This window comes from Orycteropus afer, unplaced genomic scaffold (assembly GCF_000298275.1).
Source record: "Orycteropus afer afer isolate SDZICR_OR568_19922 unplaced genomic scaffold, OryAfe1.0 scaffold00320, whole genome shotgun sequence".
Lineage (NCBI taxonomy): Eukaryota > Metazoa > Chordata > Mammalia > Tubulidentata > Orycteropodidae > Orycteropus > Orycteropus afer.
The window spans coordinates 611,298-634,906 of record NW_006921907.1 but is presented as its reverse complement, the minus strand read 5'-3'; the positions used below and the strand labels follow the sequence as shown (position 1 = coordinate 634,906).

Sequence of the window (23,609 nt, the reverse complement as noted above, 5' to 3'; positions counted from 1 at the left end):
CCCCCCCGATATTCAGAGTCAATCAGTCTGGGCTGTAGCCTGGTTGAAGGGATGTGTCAAATGTCACCAGATGATGTCACTGTGAGACCAAGTGCCCCAGAGCTGGGACAAAGGTTGATCAACTATGCCCCACGGGCCAAATCCAGCTCAGTGATTTCTGAAAGTCAGGCTTGATTGGAACATACAAGTACTGATTCATTTACCTATGGTCCACGGCTGCATTCACGCTGCACCTGCAGAGCTGAGCAGCTGCGACAGAGACCGCACGGCCCCCAAAGCCTGAACTATTTAGTACCTGGTCCTTTGCAGAAAGTCTGTCGACCCCTGTGCTACAGTCTCCGTTTTCCCTGGGGAATTTCAGTAAGAAGGTTTAACGTCTTCTAGATGTATGGCTATAAAACCGACACACGGTGCTGAATAAACCCAGCATCTGCTATTGTCCAGCTTTTGCTTAGGAGCCTGGCCTTTGTTTCCCATCCCTGCCTGCGACGCCATGAGCTGTACACATTCCTATCACCTTTATCACCCACTGTTACAATAAACAAAGCACAAAGCTACTCAAACAGAGCTGCTGTGTTTTCAGAAAAGAAAAAAAAATGTCTTGGAACATTTCTTTGTGTACTAATTGAAAGCCTGGAGAATGGCATAGCCAGGCAGTGGAAAAAGGGAAAAAAAAAATCATCAGGTGACTCAGTCTATGATTTACTTGTATTAAGGGAAGTCAACTTTGCAAATAAATAGAATAATAAGAGAGAGGAGATGAACCCCCAGTGTCTGGGGGCACTTACCACAGCTGAGCCGCTATCACTGGGTTGCTTGCTTTAAAGGAAAAAGACAGACGTTACGACATCTTAGAGAGCTGGGATAACTTTAACTTTTTGCTGTTGGAAATACACACAGCTACACATCCACTGATTCAACAATTTCTACACATACAATTCAGTGACACCGACTAGTCTTCAAGCTGTAACCATTCTCCCCTTTTCTGAATTGTTCTTCCTCCATTAACATACACTCACTGACCCCTAAGGCTCCTATCTGATCTTCCGGGTTCCTGTTTGATCCCACAGACAGTGCTTTAAAAAAAGCATGATGTGCAAGGCAGACAGTCTTTACTAGGCAAGGCAAACTATTCTTTGGTTTTAAGACAACTCCAGGGGATATTTTTGATTTAAGGTTTAAAATTATCTCAGGGCAATAGTTGCAGGGCTTTATCCAACCTCCATGGCCCTGAAAATCTGGATTCCAGGAGAATTTGAAATTCGGTTCTGTATTTTTTCCCCTTTTGATCAGAATTCTTCTATAGAATCTCTACAGAGCTTTGATCAAAATGTTCAATAATGGTAGCTAGGTAAAGGAGGCATTTATTCATGGAGGCCTTCCATTTCCTCCTCCTATTCCTGACCCCTCTTCTTCCTCTGTTGCTCCAGGTGAATAGAGCCCACCTGTTGCTATTGACCTGGAAGAGACTTCTGAGACCTCAGAGCAGTCTCAGCCCCTCGCTGGCAGAATATGCAGCTCAGCTACTGTTTCCTGAGGGAAAATACAAATATGCGGCCTTTCTACTATATCCCTGGTCCCTCCAACTCACTCAGTAAACATTCACCGAGCATGGTGCCAAGCCAGGAGCTCTGGGGGTGCAGAGACAAAAGACACAGACCGTGCTCTCAAGAAGCTCACAGTCTTGAGAGACACGCAGAGCGAGAGGCGTGTCAAAGTGAAAACAACATAAGAGTCTGGTAGTCAGGGAGCAGAGAGCAGTACCCTCTGAGCGGGGCGGGGGCGTGAGTCTACGTAGAAGGGGCCAGGGATGAGGGAGCACTTATTTATCTATACCCCATTTTGCGTTATAAAGAATGAGGCACAGAAAATCCTTAAGAGCTTCACAAAGATGCTAGACCTTGGGCTGGAAAAAACATTAGAAAGTAAAGAAGAGGATGAAGGTCAGGAAGGACAGGGAAGGAGAATCCCAGAACCTTGAGATTATAGGAGATCTAAAGCCATCTCTGGTAGCATAGTGCCTGAGGCACTTGACTGCTAACCAGAAGCTGGCGGTTCAAACCCACCAGCCACTCCTCGGAAGGAAGGTTGGGCAATCTACTTCCGTAGTGATACTGCCTCGGAAACCCAAGGAGGGGTCGCTATGAGTCGGGTCCACCTCGACGGCACATAACAACAACAACAACAAAGCCATCTTAGCCTCACCAAGGGGTCCTTCTGTTTGAGTCTGTGCATCTCTAGGGACTGGGAACTCACTTGTGTCTTAAGATAGCGTCTCCTGTCTCTGGACAACCCTACTAGAAAGTTCTTCCTTGTACCAGACCTTTTCTGAATAACTGAGCCAGTCAATCACACACACACATATATCATCTTGGAAACCCAAGGAGGGGTTGCTGAGTCGGGTTCGACTCGACAGCACATAACAACAACACGGGGTGACATAGCCCCTCCAACAGAGAGCTCTCCCTCCTTCCCCATCACTCCCAGGCCCTACAATCGCCCCGGTCTGTCATGGTTGTGAGGCCTCCCATCACCCCAGCCCCCTTCTCTGGATTCACTCCCACCCTCTGGCCTTTCTTCAGGGAGGTCCCAGCTCCTGGTCTCTGGGCGTTTTCCCTCCACTAAAGCAGCTGGATGGCTGCCACATTATTGGTTCATAAAGGAAGAGAACAGTGGGAAGCACTGAGCTAATGACTCTAGAAAGGCCACTATGAGTAAAAAAAGGTACAAGAAAGGGTGAGGCGGATTTGAGTGCAGGTGCCCTGTCCTCCCAAGAGTTCCTATAAAAGCATGAACAACCCAGGAGTTCAGACAGAGTAGGGAGAAGTACAGAGAAGACAGAGATCCAAGATGGGAGGTGGAGGCAGAATTTAAGCAGAAACTGCTCATGCTCACTTACTCAATGACAGAGCAGGTACTGGGTGCCAGGCCTTCTATCAGGTGTGAAGACACAGGAGCAAATGACCCAGACACGCTTCAGGGAGGGGGAAGGGCTGCCCTAGGGCCAGGCTACTTCCAGGGAAGGGTAGACTGACCCTGGGGAGCTGAGCCAACCATTGAAAAGATCTACATCTACTCTTCCGTGGCCAGAGTTCTGGTTAACGGGAACCTGATGGCACTACTTGGAACTGCTAAGAAGACGGAGGACACAAGGGGCTGTTTCTCCCTTTAAGACACAGTAGCTTCTTCCACAGGCAAGACACGTGTTTACCTATGACCTTCCTGAGGTCCCAGGGGTTGGTCCCAGATCCAGAAGAAGCGAAGAGGCACAAGATTAGAAAGATGGGGATGGGGAGAAGCAAACGGGCGCACCCAAGGGGAAAGATCATGTCGGCAGGGCAGCAGAGGAGGTTCGAGTCTCATCCAGGGTCAGCGGGATTCCCTCAGATGCTTTGGCACGGTGAAGCAAAGCTGCAGAAGGGCCCTCCTCTAACCGCTTCACCAAGCCCCTTTGGCCTAAATCAATCCCAAAATGAAATTGCAACGCGAACGACAAACACACAACCTTTGAAGGTGGAATGTCTCCGGGACGGGTAGCGTTTACTGGGCTTCCTCTCAAAGGTGCTGGTTCTTCGTAACCTGGCCCCGTGTGTAGCTTGATATTCCGTCCGCCCACTGGAAAGTAAGTATTTTATTTCATGTTACCAATATCAAATACCAGTTTTTATATATACTTACAAGTAAACATTTATTTTCAAGAGCTCCAACATAAATTTCAATGTGTCTTGAACTCACTTGATAAAGACACACTCAATTTAGCCCTCCATTTGGCAATAAAATCACCTTTGGCAAATCCAGGCTATATTCAGGGGCAGAGTCCCTGGATAATGCGGTGGTGAAGCACTGGACTACTAACAGAGACGCTGATGGTTCAAACCCACCCTGCAGTGCTGGGAAGTAAGGCCTGGAGATGTGCTCCTAAAAGGGGCTGACCTTGGCAATGCTACGGTACACAGCTGGACTCTGCACACACGGCGTCATCATCAATCAGAATCCACTCAGTGGCAACTAACAACAAACTTCCACTGAAGGACTAAACCTGCCATTTCAGCACCAGCCACCTGGCTGTACAAACCAAGCAGCTACGAGTACTTGGAACGTTTGACTAAGAGAACACAGATCAGCATGTAAAATCATCTTTCAGGAAAGACACGACATACAAACTTAAACCATCTTGTAGAAGGCTGTTATCAATGACCATGGAACTAAACCTTGGCTTTCTTTGCTACGCCAGGGAAAATGTTACTTACTTATCGAGGCTTTCTGGGTTTTAACAAACATGACATCGGGGTGCAGCTTCTAAGAGGCACGCTGCTTCTGCTGTTCCACCCACCACTGTTGCATCCCAGTCACTCTTGGTTTATGATTTATCAGAGGGGAGGGGCCCCTCGCCACCTCCTCTGAGTTCTAAGTGCCTCCAAGAGGCAACCTCGCCTCCAGCCTCTCCTTCCTCCTTATCCCTCCCCTGGAGAAGCAGAAGGGAGCCTGGGCTGGGCCCAATCCTGGGGGAGTTTCCTCCCAGGAGGGAGAAGCCTGCCTGGCAACCGCCCGACAGCCCTCCCCTCCCCACTCCGCCCGAGCAGACACCAGCGTCCTGGGCAGTGTCTCTGCCAACCTTTGCAGTTCTAGCATTTTCCACCCTCCACAGAGCCTTGTGATTCGATTCTTTCTCAAATAGGACTTGGTCTTTTTTCTGCTGCCCTTGGAGCACTTAAAAATACATTCCAACAGACTATTTCTTTGAACAGAAGTGCTCAGCCATGTCCTCACAGAGCAGCTACACACTGGAAAGGAACAAATCTCTTGGCATTTTAAACAGAGTTCAGGGATGTGCTGTGTGTGGGTAGAAGTTATGAAACCGTGTCAAGTGGCAGATCTTGTACAAGCGACTCTAAGACCTGTAAGAGTGTCTCATAAACCGGTAACGGGTACATGTACAATGCACTTCCCCAGACCCTACATGCACACACATATATGTGCACACCCACAGATTCTGATTACAAACGGCTCAGTCGAGGTCACAAACCCTCGTTTTTAACAAACACCAGGCAGCTCTCACGCATGTGTTTGAGAAACATGGTCTTAGAATCACAACGCATGATACACAATCGCAGATCAGAAGTAACACTTATTTTCAGATTCAGGGTCTTTTCAGATTCAAACACTTAACTGAGCCCACCCTGGGTCACCTATGCACACTGACACCTGCTCTCATTCTTAACTGTGACCGAATTTCTCAACATGGGCACATGGAAGGCCACACTACAGTTAGAAATTTAAGAGCCAGACTGCTTGGGTTCAAAGTTCTCCTCTGCGACTTGCTGTCTATGTGTGACTTTGGATAGATTCAGTAAGCTGCGTGGCCCCAGTCTTCTTATCTATAACATGGTGATAATCAGAGCGCTACTCGGTTAAGGCTGCTCTGAGGGCTCTCAGCACCCAAGCCACTCCAGTGCAGCACTGCCCGACAACTTCCCACAACGACGCTGTGCTCTCTATCCGCACTGCCCAACACGGCAGCCACAGGCCTCGATGTGGCTACTCAGCACCCAGACTATGGCTCATGACACTGAAGAAGCAGATCTTAAAATGTATTTCATTTTACTTAATGTCAACTCAAATAGCCATACGTGGTCGGCGGTTACCATGCTGGATGGTATGTCGTTGTTATTCTTAGCTGTTGTCAAGCGGGCCCCTGAGTCATGGCCATCTCGTGCACGACGGAATGAAACACCCCCCAGTCCTGCATCACCCCCAGGATGGGCTGCAGGTCAAACCACTGTCATCCAGACGGTCCTCACTGGCTGATTTTCAGAAGAAGACCGCCAGGCCTTTGTTTCTAGTCCATCTTAATCTGGATGCTCTGCCCAAACCTGCTGAGTATTACAGCAACACAGAAGCCACCACTGAGGGATGACGGCTGTGTGTGACGGGCAGTGCTGAGGAACCTCACCCGGGTCTCCGGCAGGAAGGCGAGAATTCTCCCACCGCCGCACCAACGCTCTCCACTCGCTGGACGGCACAGCTGTGCTTCAATGTCAGCGACTACTAATTTTGTAATTACTCTCATTTCATTGATGAGGATATGGAGGCTGAAAGACCTAAAGCTCAGATCTCCCAAACAGAGGGATGGGACCTGAAACCCAAATCCACTGCTCCTTGTACAGCAAACCTCCCTGTCACCCTTCTTCAAAACATGCAACCCACGGTATCAAAACGGCTCCCACCTGAATCTGAAGCGAGAGCCCAGCCTGATGAAGTCTGATCTGTTGGCTTTGCTATTTCCGGGCGTCCGCAGCCTGAAGAAGGCGTGGTGCTCCACTGCACACTTCCACAGGTGTTTGCAGGTCCTGGCGCTGTCTAAACGGAACACGAACGTGTGCTCTTGTTCGCGGCCCTGAAGACGAAGCACAGGCCCTCGGGTGAGTGTCTGCAGCGTCCCAGGGCATTTGTAGCCGGGAGCAGAAGCGGGGGCAAGGCCTACCTGGTCATCATCCTCAACCACCACAAGCGTCAACTTGCTCTTTTTAAAATCCAGTTTGGTAATTTTAGGCCTGGTCAGAGAGAATTATCTCAAAAGGTGCATTTGGCAGTAAAACCCTCTATATACCCAACAGCAGTTTCTTTTCTACCAGTCACTCAAGTGTGATTATCTAGAAGTTTCTCAGAAATTTCATACAACCACAAACACAATAGTGCAATGTGTTTTGAAAATAAATTTAGGTGTTGCAATTCCCTCCATAATCACCCACCACAAAATACAAAAAGGCAGTTTTAATGTAAGATAAAACTAAATTACCAAAAGAATAAGCCTATTTTGTTAGCTCCTTCAAAGATGAGTATGCCCGTTGGAGTCAGTCCAAGAGAATATTCACAGCCATCTCTTCCCTATAAATGAACGAAGTGACAATCGGCAGAGGGTTCCAACAGGTCATCACAGAGCAGAAATGCAAAACAGTTTCCTCACCACATTACTTTGTTGGCACATTCTTTCCACATTTTTCAGAAACACAAAACAAGATGACTGAAACACACGCAGCTCTTACCCTGACAACGTGCATGTCTACCCCATACATTTCCAGCCACTTCGCTTTATTCAGATATGAGAGTTCCGCCTGGGCAGGGCTCTTTCCCCTTAGAAAAACCAATGGAGATAAAATGTAAACTGCAACTCACACACCCACCCAGTTCTGAAGGGCACCACCCGTACTACGGGACCTAGGCAGCAAAAGAAGGAAGGAGGGGCACCATCTTATGTGAACACCAGAAGAGCTCCAAGAACATGCTGTTAATGGAACAAAGAACACAGAACAGTGCTTATCATGTGATCATTAAACAAAAGAAAACAATGGTTTTGGTGTGGATACACACATATGAACAACAAAGACTACAAGAATACACAACAGACGATTATGAGGGCTTCCTTCAGAGACGGGTGTGTGTGTGTGTGTGTGTGTGTGTGTGTGTGCGTGTGTGTGCAGGGAGTGGAGTGACTCTATATCCTAAGACATACATCCTCTTTTGTCTCGGAGTGACAACAGGAAACCATGTGAATTCCTGAGTCTGAGAGTGACTTGGAACAGGCAGTATCTGGGGAGGACACTGGAAACAAGAAAGGCTAGTTCGGGAAACCACTGAGTGAAGGGGCAGTGGTGGCAGTGGTGGCAAGTCCAGCGTGACACTCGGGCGGTGGTGAGTGCACAGGAAAATGGAAGAAGCAACCAAAGAAGAGATGACAGGGGTGGATGACAAGCTGGATTGAGGCATGGTGATCACATTTTCTGAAATATAACTGGGCACATGGACTCAAGTATTGAGTATCTATACTGAAAAAACCCACTGCTATCAAGTCAATTCCGACTCATAGTGACCCTACAGAACAGAGTAGAACTGCCCCATGGTTTCCAAGGCTGTATATCTTTACATAAGCAGACTGCCACAATTCTCTCCTGCAAAGCGGCTGGTAGCCTCGAACTGCCAACTTCTGGTTAGCAGCTGACCTCTTTAACCACTGTGCCACCAGGGCTCCATAATATCCCTAGAAGGGACACCATTTCTTAAAGGTCTGCTCTGGAAGATACAGGCCACGGGGTCACTAGAGACACACACAAGTGAGCAGGGCTGTGTGTCAAGGCAGCACCTTCACACTTTCTCTGGGGGCCAGGACAGCAGTGGCAACCCCGGGAGCAACGAGCCGATCAGGGCCAGGCTCTGCATCTCAGAGAGTGGAGAAGAGCCTGGGCGGGCTCCTGCTGCGTGTCTCCTATAACAGAGCTGCCATGTGGGCTGCAGGAGTAATGGGACTGAAACACAGGAGAGAAGGCGAGAGTTGGAGCTGCAATCTTACAGTCATCAACAGAGCAATTCTACGGGTGACTAAGAGGTTCTGCCAAATGCTTCCACATTAAAAACAAATACATCAGAACGTTAGACGAGCTTCAAGGTACCTGCACTCTTTCCATCTCTGGAAGATATCGAATTCCATGGCTTCTGTCTGGTTCGGAATGAACCGAAACTCAGACACAAGCTCCGGGGTGTGTTCGGGAAGCTCGCACTCGCCAAGCTCCGCTGTAAGTTTCACAAAAGAGAGAACAGGAGGCATTTAATGCTTTCAGTTATTGCTACACCCAGGCCCAAAGGCGTCCTGCATGATGTGAAGCGTAAGTACCCCCATGTCTAACTCCCTTCTCTTGGGGAGATTCAACTTGTGCTCAGTGCCCACAAGTACACCCTGAATCCCCGCCAATCACTCGAATGCCGTCCCCGTCGGGTGATACACCATCATCCTAGTTATTACTGTCTTTCTCCCAACTGGTTCTCCTATCCAGTGAGGCTCCAATTACATTTTCCCCGTGAAGTGATACAGCCCTGTGTTTTCAATAAAAGGTAACTGCAAGGCTTGAGGGCAGCCCAGAAACATCCACTGAACAGGCTCTCCTGAAGGGCGGGGCGGCACTTCAGGGTCTTGCTGGAGGGGACCAGTCCTGAACTTGGTACATGCAGGATAGTGTGTGTGTGTGTGTGTGGGGGGGGTGGCGCTGTGAGGGGAGCAGGGAGGGAGCTGCAGGAGCACCTCAGACAGAACCTGGGAGGGGGACCTGTGGAGAGCAGCAGCCTCGTGAGCCACCCAAACTGTGCTGCTGTGTGGTCCCTGCTCTTGCTAAGGCCTCACAGGACACAGGTGGCCCCACTCCCTCCAGCGCATGAGTTAAGAAAATCCACTTTCCCCACCCCTGCAACCCTACAGCTCAGAGAGCAAGTCCCAGAATGAAAAGGAAATCTTCCAACCCAAACTGCTGCTACTGAGGTCACTCTGATGCATAGCAACCCTACACCACAGAGCAGAACTGCCCCACAGAGTTTCCAAGGATGCAGAACTTCAGGAGCTCTGGTGGTATAGTGCCTAAGGCATTTGACTGCTAACCAGAAGGCTAGAGGTACAAACCTACCAGCCACTCCTCGGAAGGAAGGTTGGGCAATCTCTGGGCAATCTACTTCCACAGAGATACTGCCTCGGAAACTCAATAGGGGTCGCTATGAGTCGAAAACAACTCAGAGGCAGTTAGTTTTTTTTTTTTTTTTTTTTTTCCCAGATGCAGAGGAGCAGGCTCAGTGGATTTGAACCATTGATCTTTCAGTTCGCAGTCCAGCATTTGACCACTGCTCCCGGAGATCATCTAATATCTTGCTACTCCAACTGTGGTCCACAGACCAACAGCACCAACATCACCCGGGAGCTCGCCCAAAATGCTGAATCTCAGGCCCCAGCCCAGCCCCACCGAATCAGAACTCGCCTTTAACAATATCCCCAGGTGACTGGTGCACACATTCCAGTTTGAGAACAGTGGGTTTCAAAACTTGACCACACATTAGCATCACCTGGAGGGCTTGATAACCACACACCGCTTCTCCTTCACCCCTTACCCCCATCCCCAATCATGCTGATTCCCTAGGTTGAGAATGAGGCCTGAGAGCACAGTTTTCTAACAAATTCCCAGGCAAGGTTCAAATAGCTGACCTAAGGAACACACTTTAGGGACCACTGTTTAACAGCCCAATTCCATGAAAGACCAACCAGCATATGCTTGGACACTCTAGTGGTGGCAACTCACTGGGTATCCCCTGCAGTCCTTATCCATTTGGGGATCACCCCAAGTGGGACATGCCGGGTCTGGCACTGGGCTTCTAAGACTCTCAACCTGCACCTCACATTTCAGGAGGGGCACTCCTGCTGGCTTGCAAGAGAAGTGTATAAAACTTGCCCATCCATACAAAGCAAGCAGTAACACCAAACGCAGAGACAGTGGGAGACTGTATGAGACAGCATCTGACACATAGTGGGCACCTGGACAGTGCTCCCTCCGTGACCACGGCCCCCTGTCTGTACACACAGTGCAGTCTGAACTGGATCATACCCCTAAGACTGGTGTGCAGCTGGAGGGGATGTAGGCAAAGTCACAAATAAGGACTCTGTTCTGGAAAGAAATACTCACCCACCATAGGTAGGTGAGAGCCAGGCTCCCAAGGTGGAGGCAATCACGACCTCTAACAGGTGACCCCTAAAGCAGCAAACAGGCCCAGTCAGAGGGGTGGTCTGGGAAACGATCCCCTTCATATGAAGGAACCACCCTTCTCCTGTACCATGGACTAAAGTGAGGCAACAGAGCTCTGCTCTCAGTGGTGTCTGGATAAGACTGGATCGACGTGCCCCTGACATTATCAAGCTCTGGGTGGGAAAAACCAGACAAGAACGAGGCTCCTCTATTGGGTTCCAACCAGGAAAGGGGCCTAGCATCCCTCCTCATAACTGGACAAAAACAGGCCAAACTGATACCTCGGACACCCACTGTGAGGCAGTAATGCTTGCCTTCTAGGGGCCTACAGGCAAAAACCTGACAGTTCACTCAGCCCTTACCTTCTACCACCCAGGCCCCTGCAGGCAGGCTGTGGAGCATGTGGAAACAGCTCTCACACAGTAGGGCTTCAATCTCAACATTACCATGTGCTATCTGTGTGGCCTCTGCTGTCCCTGCCGCCAAAGTCATCCAACAGAATTGCTAGGAGGATGCCACAAGATCAGGGACATCCAAGGAATGACTATCCCCTTCTCTCTCTCTCTTTCCTCCTTTTCTTTTTTTCCTGGATGGATTTTCAAATCTATAATAAATTTAGTTTCCAAAAACACAGCCCACATGCAGGACTACCACATCACACAACTCCACAGGCACTATTAATTCAAGGGCAACCACAACACGACATGTCTTCAAGGTCCAAGCACAGGAGGGAACACAACCCCTCCTTTCATTCAAACCCACAGAGATGCTCCAGAGATCATTACAGGCCCAGGCAAGCTGGCTCAGATCTGGATGAACTGAAAAGCATGCATTTCCTGGTGGTCTATGTGTGGGGTAGGGGCATGGAGGAGGAACAGTGGAACAAGAACTTCCACAGTTGTGGGTCTAAATCTTCCAAGTCTTTTTATTTGTACCTGATATAATGAATGCATCTGAGAATTACACTAATGTGTGGTTCCCATTCAAATGGATAATTGGCCAAGAAAAGCTCACAGATGGCTGACCTCATGCTTGTCTGCTTGTCCTCTGGGAGTAGGCAAAGATTCTACCAGAATATGAACTATGTGAGAGTGGTGATGCCCCATCATACAAAGGGCGAAATCATTGAGGGCAACACATAAGCTTGTAATATTGTTCCAATGGCCTCAGGAAGGAACCTCTCTCCAGTAGCCAGCCAGCCTCAGGCCTGACACAGAAGCTCTTCTCCCATTAACAACACCTTGAAGCCCACCCAGCCTGATGGTGAGACCTCTTGGTGACTCAGACACTCAAGGGTGGACGTAGGTCACTTGGTAACAACTGTGAAACCTGTACCAGGCCAAAGGCTGGAGCAGCAAAGTGAAGAGGACACCGCCATGTCCCCTATCCATGCGCACGCCTAAGGCTGCTGTGAGTATCAGGGAAATATGGGTGAAGCCCTCAACACTGTACTTGGTACAGATGGTCACAGACAACATCAATGTTACCTCTGCCACCAACACCTTCAGCCTCCCCTACACTCAAAAAGTCCATTGTGTGTATGTGTGTGTGTGGGGGGTATCTCCTACTGTATTCATTCAACTCATTCTGTACTTAGTGAGCACCTACTATATGCCAAACTCCCAATGGGTAGCAGGAATGAAAAGGTGACTGAGGAATGGAAATACCAAGTAATGGGAGTATCTTGCAAAAACTATCTGAATACATGTATCAAAAATGCCCAAAAAATCATATAAAAAATTATATATGACTATGATCAGAACTGCATACTTAAAAATTCACCAATAACTCATGGATGTAAAGTTGTGTTGTCTGTAGGTGGCAGGGCAGTGGGCTACTTCCTTCCTTGTACTTGTCTGAGTGTGTGCTGTCCTGATATTCCATAATAACAAGGTACTGATTTGATAATTGAAAAAATTATTCTCAGATCAACTTGTAAAACTGGTAAAATATAAAAGTGGAAAGCCAAACGATATTATGGTGTTACTAAATAATTACTAATTATGAATGAATGTATCATAATGCATAATGAAACAGAACATATTGGTAAATGACTTTACAACATATGTCCATCTGCTGTCCTAATGAAATTCCCTATGTACCGTTACACATTAGTATTCTCTTAATTAGCGCTAGAAACTTTAGCAAGTGTTTCTTATGCATTTTAAACTAGACTCCACCAATGTGTCATTTGGATGGAACAGTCAACAGTGACAATGATGCATGCACATCTCTTAACCAGTGTCCACCCACATGCTAATGACTCCCCCGTGAATGCTTCTGGCCTGACCTTGCTGGCCACACTCAGACATCCAAGGAGCAGCTGGAGGCCTCACTGGTACCTCTCAGTCAACTGGCCCCAAGCAGATGGTCTCTTCCCCTCGAGCTGAGCTCTTCTAACCATTCGCCACTGCTGTCACCTCACCATGGTGACAGCCTGTGAGTCATCTCTGACTTCTCTTACAACTAAGTCTAATCACCATCTTTCTTTTACTTCCAACACAATTTCTTTTTTGTTTTAACCTCTGCAGCCCCTGCCTGCAGGAGTCCCATCTCATTTCCTTCCCCCTATCACAGGAATACCTCCTCACTGCACCCCAGCCCCGGTCTGGGGCCTGCCCCAGTCCCTTCTCCCCATCACAGTCCATGTGGACTGTCTAAGATGCACATCTGACCAGGCCTGCCTCCTCCTCGAGAGTTTTCAAAGGTGCCCATCTGACACCATGAGGTTTATGCTCTTTAAACAGAGTCCCAGGCCAACTCCCTCTCCAGCTTCTTGAACGTCACCCCTTCGACAGCACTGAACTGCTGCCACCTCTCTGTCCTGTCTTTCTGTTTTGTGCCGTGTTCCTTTATTCATCTTCAGCTACTCACCCCCCCATGGGACTTGCCCTTCCATGCCCCGCCCCCCTTGCAAGTCTCCATTCCTGATGGAACTACACCGTACTCCTCACTAGACTGGAAGCTACCTGGGGACAGGGATTGTGTCATATTCATTTATATCCCTAAGTATGGCCCAATGCCTGCTTCACGGTAGACATCTGTGGAACTCAAAAGCAACAAAGGCAAGGCAAGGCAACCATTGCCGTGGAGTCGGATCCAACCTATAGCAACCCCTCTTTGGGTTTCCGAGGCAGTATCACTACAGAAGTAGATTGCCCCATCTTCCTTCCGAGGAGTGGCTGGTGGGTTTGAACCGCCAGCCTTCTGGTTAGCAGTCAAGTGCCTTATACACTACGCTACCATTACAATGCTAATTACTACAACAGAACAACGTACCTTGTAGACAGAGAGCAGCTAACTCCACAGCAGTTTCATAGGGGCATTTCAATCTTGGAAAAAAGAAAAAGATTAATTCTAAATATGTACTTAAATATACTCATAAACTTACAAAATTTCAATAAAATAGATTTCCAAAAGGTAGTGGTACTTAGATAAAATTTTTATTCTGTGTCATTGATTCTTTGCTGTCCACAACAAAGAATGTCCTATTTCCCAAAGTCGGATTTCACCATATGACAAAATACCCTAATCTCGGTATAGTTATTATCAAACAATTCTACTGACTTTGGCAGAAATGGGGAAGTTTGGGAAATAAATGAATAGCCCTCCCTTTGTATTATTACTATTAATAGTTTATTATGTTTTCAGTGAAAAGTTTACACAGTAAATTAGGTTCCCATTTAACAATTTCTGTACAATTTGTTCAATGATACTGGCTACACTTTATACAGTACGTCAACTTTCTCATTATTTCCATTCTGGTTATTCCATTTCTGATAATCTAGTTTCCCTGCCTCGCTCCTGCCTTCTCATCTTTATTTCAGAGTAAGTGCTGGCCATCTGGTCTCACATATGATTTTTTTTAAAGGCACATAGAACTCAAGGGTGATACTGTTTATTTTATGAGCCAATCTGTTATTTAGCCAAAAGGTGACCTCATAGTCATCAGGGAACAGTTTTGGTTCAAGGTTTAAAGAATATCTCTGGGCGACAGTCTTAGGGAATCCTCTAGTCTCAACTGGTCCAGTAAGTCTGGACTTCTTAAGTGTCTTACCATTTTTAAACTTATTTTTCATTACTTTATCTTGTTATAGTACATGTGTCTTTTCAAGCTGCCTTAAATCTTTCTTGGAATAAGGTCACAGTGTTAAAAATAAACACACAGAAGCCATATCTAACACTTCCAGGACAGCTGGATACACTCAAGCATACTAACAGTGTAACCGAAGCACAGCCTGAGAGGTGTACTACCACAAATCCAGCGACCACATTCCTACTTAACACTACAGATGTAGTTAGAAAAACAATGATGACCTACATCAGTATAGCACTTCACAGTTTTCAAAGCTTCTTCATTGATATTATCCAATTTGGTCAATGCAATGAGTATGTAAAACCCTAGGATGAATGTTGCTGGAGTGCGACCCCCTCCCCTCATTTTACAGGTGAGGACCTGAGTGTTAAGGTGTCACGCCTAAGGACATCTAGCTGGTAGGCGGCAATGCCAGGACCAGAACACCATTCTGATCGGAAGCACAGCGTATCGGGCTGCAGAGCTTACAAACTGTCAATAAAGTACTATACAAATGCAAGGTGTCACCATTACTATTTTTCCAAACTGAAGACAATTTCTAGAGTCGAGAGGCTTTTAGTATGAGGAGCACAGTATGAACAGAGAGAGAGAGAGAGAGAGGAGAGGAATACACACACACTCATAATACATACACCAACCAAAGATCCGTATTGCATGGCTGAATAAGGCGAATGTATACACTGTACAATCTACTTGTTTTATAGTGGACATCGCACTGAGATCTGCAGAGTCTACTGAGAGTTTGCAGATTCTGAAATGACAGTTTAAATTTCCCTCCGATCACATGAAAAATCAGATGTAAAAAGGGATTCTTGTCAACAGCAGGTATTGCTTTTAGACTCAATACACCCTTCGTTTTTCACGTGGCAGAAAATACTCACCACATTTGCTGCAAAAGGATGACTGTAAGAGCTATGACTGCTAAAATCTCGCGTCTTTTAAAATAAATTGATACTGCATGCGAAATCAACTACTTCAGTGCCAAGGCTTCTTGTGCCCACCAATCATTAAATTGTCTCTCCAGAAGCCCGGTATTTAAAAGACATCTTGAAGAGGTGGAAAAGAGTAAGATGAGATGTCCACACCTCCTCCTATCGTAATCAGTACATACCCTCTTCCTATGACTTCAGTGCAGGTGGTGTTGACTGAGACCGTCTGACTGTCCCAAGACTTGTAAGTGTATACATGCTAATAACGTATCTTGCTTGCAAATACGACAGAAGCCATTATGAATGGGGCAGTGATGTGATCGGGGAGAGAATTATCCCCAAATACACATCACTGAGGACATTAAATGCTCTTGGAAATGCTTCAAGCCATATAGTAATCATTGAAAACAGGATGACGACGTGATAGAAGCAGTAGACTCACTTTACAATGCCTGGTGCACTTTTTTTGAATTTTGGAAAGGGAACAAGGGTGAGAGAGTTAAAACAGTGAATTATTTTGAAATATACTGTGATCTATCCTGGGTTAAGAGTTAGAACAAAAACATACTTACTTTCCTGAAAGAATGTCATGCCTGAGTTGTAAAACAAACAGGTACCTGACAAACATATACAAAAGTCAACAGAGGGTAACTGTGCCCCAGCCGCTTCCGACCCCCAGCTGCCCAGCACTAAGCCCACCCACGCACCCAGCCCTGATCTGTGCATTGTAAAAAGGAGTCCAAATCAGATGAGCACTTTGGTGGAAGCATCTCGCCTTGTGTCTCCAGGAAGGCATCCCAGAACCCAGCTCGGAAGGTGAGGGCACGTACAGAATTTGCAAGATACTTGTAGGATGGAACATGGAACACCACACAGTCCAGTGATGGCCTCCACAGCCGCTCCCCCACCAGAAGCTCAAGAAGAGACCCAGACAGGGAACAGAGACTCCACACACAAGCATGCAACCTGTCCACTCAAACAAGCAGGGCAGGGCCACTGGATTTGGCCCTCAGCCAGTGCCACCAGCCGATTCCAGAAAGGCTGCAGCTGATGGTATCAGAAAGTTTGCAGCTGACAGTAGTTAGCAACTGCTTGAGGCTTTTGTCCCTGTTGCAGTATAACTGTAGTGTGTCTTAAAAAACAAAACAGGCATACACACACACCAAGAAGAAAAGAGAAAAATCCTGGGATTGGACAGCAGTCAGTTCCAGGGTAAGGAAAGACGGGGGAAGAAGGCAGCAAATGACAGGAGTGAGGTTCACTTAGGTGAAAAATAACTGTCTTGGACTAATAAGCAAGTGGTTTTTTACCAGGAGGATGTGGGCACCAGAGACACTTGTCGTGCTTTGTAAATACCAAAGCCACCCACACTGTACCCTGTACCTGTGGCACCACAATCAGTGGTCCCCAGGAGTCTGCACGGTCCCAGAGCTTCCCAGGTGTTTCTGATTCACACCATCTTGGTAAGAACCACTGGGAGTGATGACAGCTAGAAGCAGCATATTCCTTAAAGGGTTCTGAAGAGGAACACTAGGACGGTTTGTTGGAACTTTGAAATCAATGCAGATAATCTCTCTCTGTCGACCGGATGGATAGAGGAGAGTATGGGTGACCCAGAAATAAAAGGGGTGGGGGAGGCTGAAGGCTCTAGTACATTTTAGAATGTTCCCGATTTCCCACAAGTGCTGAACCACTACTGAACTTCACTTCTGAAATTCAGGGCACCATCTTGTACTCCCATCAAGGAGGACACAGTGCTGAGGTGCCCAGAACGTCTTTCCTATAAGAACACCTAACCACAGCAGGCTCCGGGCCTTTCGGGGGTGGTGGTGGTAATAAATGGTCAGTGTTTAAAGCATTACTTAGGCCATCATCTCCATGCTAGTGGCCACCACCATGGGCCACCCAGCAGCTTATGTCACCACCACTGTGCCTCATACAATCACAAGCAGGTTCTGGGAACATCAAAGCAGGAAAAAGCTGGGCAGAGAATGTCATTGATGGAGAGTGGGTAAAGCCAAACTCAGTCCTTTCAAAAATTTAAATTCCTTTTGCTTCTGTACTGTTTCTGAAGTATAAGAGAGAGACAGGCAGGCAGAACATAAAGTAAACCCAGTGGGGCTGAAAGACAGCAGGACGGGATTCTAACAACTCTGTTGTCATGAAAACAGCCATTTTACAGAGAGGGCTCCTCATATTGTGACAAACAAGGGAATATTTTGCAGTCCCTCAGCAAAATAAGATGGCAATTTTAGACACTGGAAGAGAGAACCACTCTTCCAGTATCTACCCTCTCTTTCTGTAGCTGAGACAAGAATAAAGAGCCATAGAACGACCAACCAATTTACCCAAAGCCCAAGAAAACAGAAGAGTGACAAGAAAAGCTTGTAATTTGTATTCACTAATGAACAAGGTCAGATCAAGTTGTGGATTTTCAACAGAATACAGAGATAAGCACAGGCAAAGTGTTAACTCCTGTTCAGAAATAGAGAGACAGGGATGAAAAGAGAGGCCAACCCACGACCCAGAAGACTTGTATTTGTAAGTAAAGCGAGCAGCACTGGTGGGGCTCTCGATCCGCATCACGTCCTACCTTGTAAACTCTTCACGAAGGTTGTTTGGTTCTGAAGAATAGTATTTCACTCGAAAGTGCAAAGCATAAGCTGGTCCGACTAAACATTTGGAGACGGAAGGTTGCAGGTTGTTTTCCCCCAGTTTTGAAGATCACAGAATGGACAAAAGGAAAAACACGTTAAATCCACCACACACTCACCACTACAGTGGGAGAGCACAATGGGGCACGCAGAGCTAGTAAGTTCTTTCAACCCGAGTTTGGAAAACCAAAAGGGACTTTTGTGTTGACCAGGATGGTTTGGCCAGTAACCTCCTTCTGGGGGAGGGAAAAAAAATTAATCATCTAGATGAATTACCAGAAGTTGACATTTTACTTTCAACTCTGATGCCAAGATACTCTGAACTGATACCTACGTTTTACAAAATACCATGCAGGCTAATGCGTCGTGTTTGTTGTTGTATGTAGGCTAAAGGAGGGAAAACAATGTGTTCTGAGATCTAAGAATAGAGTAAAAACATCTTAAAATGCTTTTTAGAGAGGCTAAGTATGTGAGTGTATGTGTATATAAAATACATATTTAAATTACATATATATAAAGTATTACAAGTGTGTATATATGTACATAGATACATTTAAATTCTATTGAGAGCTGGGCCAGACAGCCTGAGACGCCTCCTGCCCTACCATTCTCTGACTCTACTTTGAAACTCATTGGAAAGTGAATGTAATAGGTGTAAATCATGAATATATATTCATCAGTTCTCACTGGCAAGTGTCTGATTTCAATGAGAGCATGGTCTGTTTTTCAATATGTACCAAAAACTCTTATTCAAATTTTAAATGCCAGCATTTGGCCAGCCTGAGGAAATTAAAAACCATCCATTTAAAATGCTTCCAGGTTCTAATGAAAACATAACACCTCAAAACATTGGCAAAGGAGTCTCAGAGAAAAGAAAGAAGGGAGAAGGCTTAATTCCTCTTACGTACTTTTCATCTGCTTCTTTATGGGTTTGGAATGATCCAGCCAGTGCTGAAAGAAAGAAAACGGTTCTTAGAACAGTTCATTAGCAGGACAACAGTTACCCTCCTCTACAGACCTCAATGATTCTATCTATGAAAATCAGAGATGGGACCATGTCATGAGTTCTTAGGTGGGGGATCTGCAAAGCCCTTGGGATGGTATGAAAAATTCTGTTTATGCACATAAATGCATTTCTCTGGGGAACAGCCCAGTTTCTGTAAGACTTTCAAAGCGGTGCCAGAAAGAACTTAAAATCCGTTAACTGTTTATTGCACAACGCACTGAACAAAATTAACGCCATTGAACTGTATCTGTAAAAAAGGTTGGAATGGCAAACTTTTTTTATTTAATTGTGATTTTTTTTTTTTTTTTTCTGTGATTTGGGTGAAGATTTACAGAGCAAATTCACTTTCCATACAGCAGTTCACATATACTTTGTCTCATGTCATTGACCACAGTTTACCACAATGCAACAGCTCTCCTCCCACTTCCTCCCCATAGTTACCTCTTCCCTGTGTCCATCCCTCCATGCACTCCTTCCCCCTGAGCTGTCTCCCTGTGTATAAGCAGCCCTTTTTTCTCCCATGATTGTTCTCTCTAAGGAGAGTATCCACTTGAGGTAAATGTTCAACTCATATGCCTGTCTTTTGTTTGGCTGGAAACTACAGGTGTGGGTTCAATTCCAGACCTGAAAGGCAGCTAGGGGCCATAGTCTCAGTGGTTCCACCAGGCTCTATTGGACCAGCAAACCTGGTGCGCCCCCCCCCCCTTTTCTTCCTCCAAATGATTTTGAGTTTTGTTCCACTTGTTCTCCCTCTCTATCCAGGATCTCCTACATAGATCCCTTTCCAAGGGGATGACAGTGGTAGCCAGGCACCATCTAGTTCTTCTGGTCTCATAGTCGTATAGGCTGCAGATCAGATGGTGTACCAATCTCTAGGACTAATTGTTTCCATGAATTTTGGTTTTCTTCATTCTTCTTTGCTCTGGATGAGGAAAGACCCATCATTGCATCTAGATGGCAGCTTGCTAGCTTTTAAGATCCTAGTCGTTACTTGCCAAAGTAAGAGGTGGAACAATGTTTTGTATAGTATGTTATGCCAATTGAGCTTGATGTCACCTGCGACTATGGTCCCAAGCCCACAGGTTCAACTACTCGGTCCCTCTGGGTAGCTGGCTGTGACCAAGCAGTGACCACAACCTTGCCCTTTGTCAGCTCTACTATATACCTGGGAATTCTGATCATTCACATAAACTTAGAGGACCACTGTCTGCCAACCCTATATATGTTCTTGGATACATTCCCCATTTCATAGACATACCTAATCGTTTAGCCTGTCCACCCATCTATCCACCCATATACCCATGTTTGCCTTCACTGACAACGCAGTACTGTATGTGCAAAAGGGTTCATATTTGTTGTCTGTACCTCCCATGTACCTCTCTCTCTCTTTCTCATCCTCAGTGCCACCATACTGGTCACTCACATTTGGTACACTGGGAATGGCAAATGTTTTTTTGTATGTATTTTTACCACAATTAAAAGGAAAAAAATCCCTTAACTACATGATCTATAAAGTCCTTTCCAGTCAGTAAAACCATCAACTGCCTTTTCCTCCCAAGGTTCACAAGTCACAATCCCATTCTTCCCCACTAATCCCAAGTCTCCATGAGTCGAATAAAGGCAACATGCCATGCTTGAGCCTCTAATCATCATCAGCCTTGGAGTTCTACTGTCCTAAATGCTAAAATCATGAAACCAAAAGTTATGTCTCTGTTATACTTTTGCCAACAAAATGAACCACATCTAAGACGGAAAGATGACAATTCAGACAGCCAGGGATTAGCCCAAGATAATTGTGCTGTGGTTACTGAGGGCATTTCAACTTACTCTAGTGTTCACCAAAGGAGCTCTGGTGGTGCCGTGCCTGAGGCATTTGATTGCTTAACCAGAAGGTTGTCAGTTCAAACCCAACAGCTGCTCCGCAGAAGGAAGATGAAGCAATCTACTTCCGTAAAGATTTACCACCTTGGAAATGCAGTGGGGGTTGCTATGAGTTGGAATCAACTCAGTGGCAGTGGAGTTTGGGTTTAGTGTTCACCAGAAGCAGCCCTTCAGGTTTATCCACCCAAGGATATTACAAACGACTGCTTTCATACAGAAGGTTCACTATTAGGTCAAAGTGGTTCATGCAACAGTTCTGATGATCTCGGCAACTTAACTTCCAGGGAAAACTACATGTAGGACCCCTAAGTGGAGCAAAAGGAGCTCTGGTAGCATAGTGACTAAGGCACTTGACTGCTAACCAGAAGGCTGGTGGTTCATACCCACCAGCCTCTCCTTGGAAGGAAGGTTGGGCAATCTACTTCCGTAGTGATACTGCCTCGGAAACCCAAGGAGGGGTCGCTATGAGTCGGGGCCGACTCAACGGCATATAACACCACCACCACCACAAGTGGAGCAAGCAGTTCATGCTCAACTACTAACCTGAAGGTTGGTGGTTCAAACTCCCTCAGGGATACTGCGGAAAAAAGGCCTGATGGTCTGCTTCCATTACAATTACAGCCAAGAAACCCTAACTACTGCCTCATAATGCACGGGATTGCCATGAGTCAGGATCGACTCAATGGCAGCTAACAACAACAGCTCCCTGTACAGGTCAGTAAGTGACTAACTAACTAAAAAATTCATCAATACATGGGAAGTCTGCATTACTCTATAATTAGCCAGATGGCCCGTTCAGCACACTGTCGCCATGGTCCCTTGACTTTATTTGTTCCATTGATCTTCCTCTTTCCACTTACCACACAGTGTGGTTATGTTTGTGTGTCAACTTGGCTGGGCCTGGTTGAGTGGTGGGGCAGCTGGTGGTAATATTCCCCTTGATGAGACTGGCAATCAACTCCATGGTGGGATCTACTGTGAGCAGCTGAGTAGCTGCCTTAGGGATGTGGTCTGCTTCCCAAATATAAGGAGAAGGCTTGGGGAACGGTCTCTAGCTTATGGCATGCTTGGACCCTGCGTGTAGCCATGCCTCTGTTCAGCAGCCTGCCATCCTTTGCTGATCTTGGGACTTTCAATGGACTTGAATTAATGGCCTGCCGTGCGGTTTGGTAACATCAGGACTGTGCCATTTTATTTGTCGCGCTTGGGCTTGTTAGCATCAGCAGCCAGTAGCTGCCTGCGTGAAGAGATGCCTCTGACTTCAGTGGGCCGGGAGCCAGAGGCAGAGCTGAAGCCCAAGGTCGAGGGGCTTTCACCCAGCCCCTAGATCCTGGCACATTGAACTCGGACTTCTAGCCTCCCGAACTGTAAAAGAGTAAACTCCTGTTTGTTCAGGCCATCCCATTTGTGGTATATTCCTGTCAGAGTGGCACCAGGGAACCAGAACACACAGCCTGGCCCAGGGTAACCAGCTCCCTCGACTTGATTCTGACTCACGGTGACCCCGTGTGTGTCGCGGTAGCTCTGCTCCACTGGCTGATTATTTTGAAAGCAGATTGCCAGGCGCTTCTTCTGAGCCACCAGGCTCTTGGTTAGCAACCGGGCACTCCAGTCCTCTGCACCACCCGCACCTAAGATCAGGGCTTTTCAGCCTGGTTGGGGCCAAGGTGATGGCTAATTCTAATGGGCCAAACTGATCCATCAAAAACTACCTGAGAGGTGAATAACGACTGGGGAAGGCCCAGGGTACCCCCGTGAGTATCAACCAAACCAAACTTACTGCCTTTGAGTTGGATCCGACTCATAGCAACCCCTCCTTGGGTTTCAGAGGTGGTAGACAGGACAGTATCTTCCAGAGACAGGGGTATCTTAAATCTCAAAATCCTACACCTGTGTTTCTCAACCCAAAGCAACTTCTCCTACTAACTCTCAGCCACTGTACATTGAAGCTTCCATTGCCAGCACCATGAGTCAGCACTGACTTGATAGCAACAGGCTTGTCTGTTGTAAACAGTGAGCCCTCCATGTGAGCTCAAGTTCCTGGAGGGCAGAAACTTAACTACTGCTGCTTCTTGGGCCGGTCACAGGCCCTGGCACCCTGCAGACCTTCATTACAGTCTCGAGAAATCAATGTTAAATATAATTTTTTTGAATGTGGCAAACAGAGACTTTTCCCATCACTTGTGATAACTCAGTACACACTGGAACATCACTGCTAGACAAGAGCAGAGTAACACAGCCAGAGTGGGTTTCTCACTAGCTACTCAGAATCAACCTGCTGACTGTCAATACACTTTGAGGGGCAATCTAAACTCCGCACATTCTAATAATGAAAGAGGGCATGACTAAATTAGCACAGTGTACCCTCCACCTAAGCAAAGAGCCCATTATGACTGTGTGGGAGGAAGGGGGATAGGGCAACACAAAAGCAAACAACAGATGAATTACAACACAATGACCGGGAGCAGAGCAGGGGAGAATGCGGCTTTT

The 23,609-nt window shown here is 46.7% G+C and overlaps 1 protein-coding gene across 1 annotated transcript in view; it reads right to left on the bottom strand.

Annotated features, from left to right (window-relative positions):
- The window catches only part of EPB41L4B (erythrocyte membrane protein band 4.1 like 4B), a 181,386-nt gene that overhangs the window by 87,946 nt on the left and 69,831 nt on the right, over positions 1 to 23,609 (bottom strand). The window contains exons 5-15 of the mRNA XM_007951943.1: positions 19,141 to 19,183; positions 18,172 to 18,250; positions 16,151 to 16,195; positions 13,833 to 13,885; positions 8,448 to 8,568; positions 7,047 to 7,134; positions 6,800 to 6,888; positions 6,485 to 6,554; positions 6,228 to 6,397; positions 3,506 to 3,615; positions 789 to 819 (exon numbers count right to left, since the gene is read on the bottom strand). Coding sequence (XP_007950134.1) covers positions 789 to 819; positions 3,506 to 3,615; positions 6,228 to 6,397; positions 6,485 to 6,554; positions 6,800 to 6,888; positions 7,047 to 7,134; positions 8,448 to 8,568; positions 13,833 to 13,885; positions 16,151 to 16,195; positions 18,172 to 18,250; positions 19,141 to 19,183 — 899 coding nt within the window. The remainder of the gene's footprint in view (positions 1 to 788; positions 820 to 3,505; positions 3,616 to 6,227; positions 6,398 to 6,484; positions 6,555 to 6,799; positions 6,889 to 7,046; positions 7,135 to 8,447; positions 8,569 to 13,832; positions 13,886 to 16,150; positions 16,196 to 18,171; positions 18,251 to 19,140; positions 19,184 to 23,609) is intronic.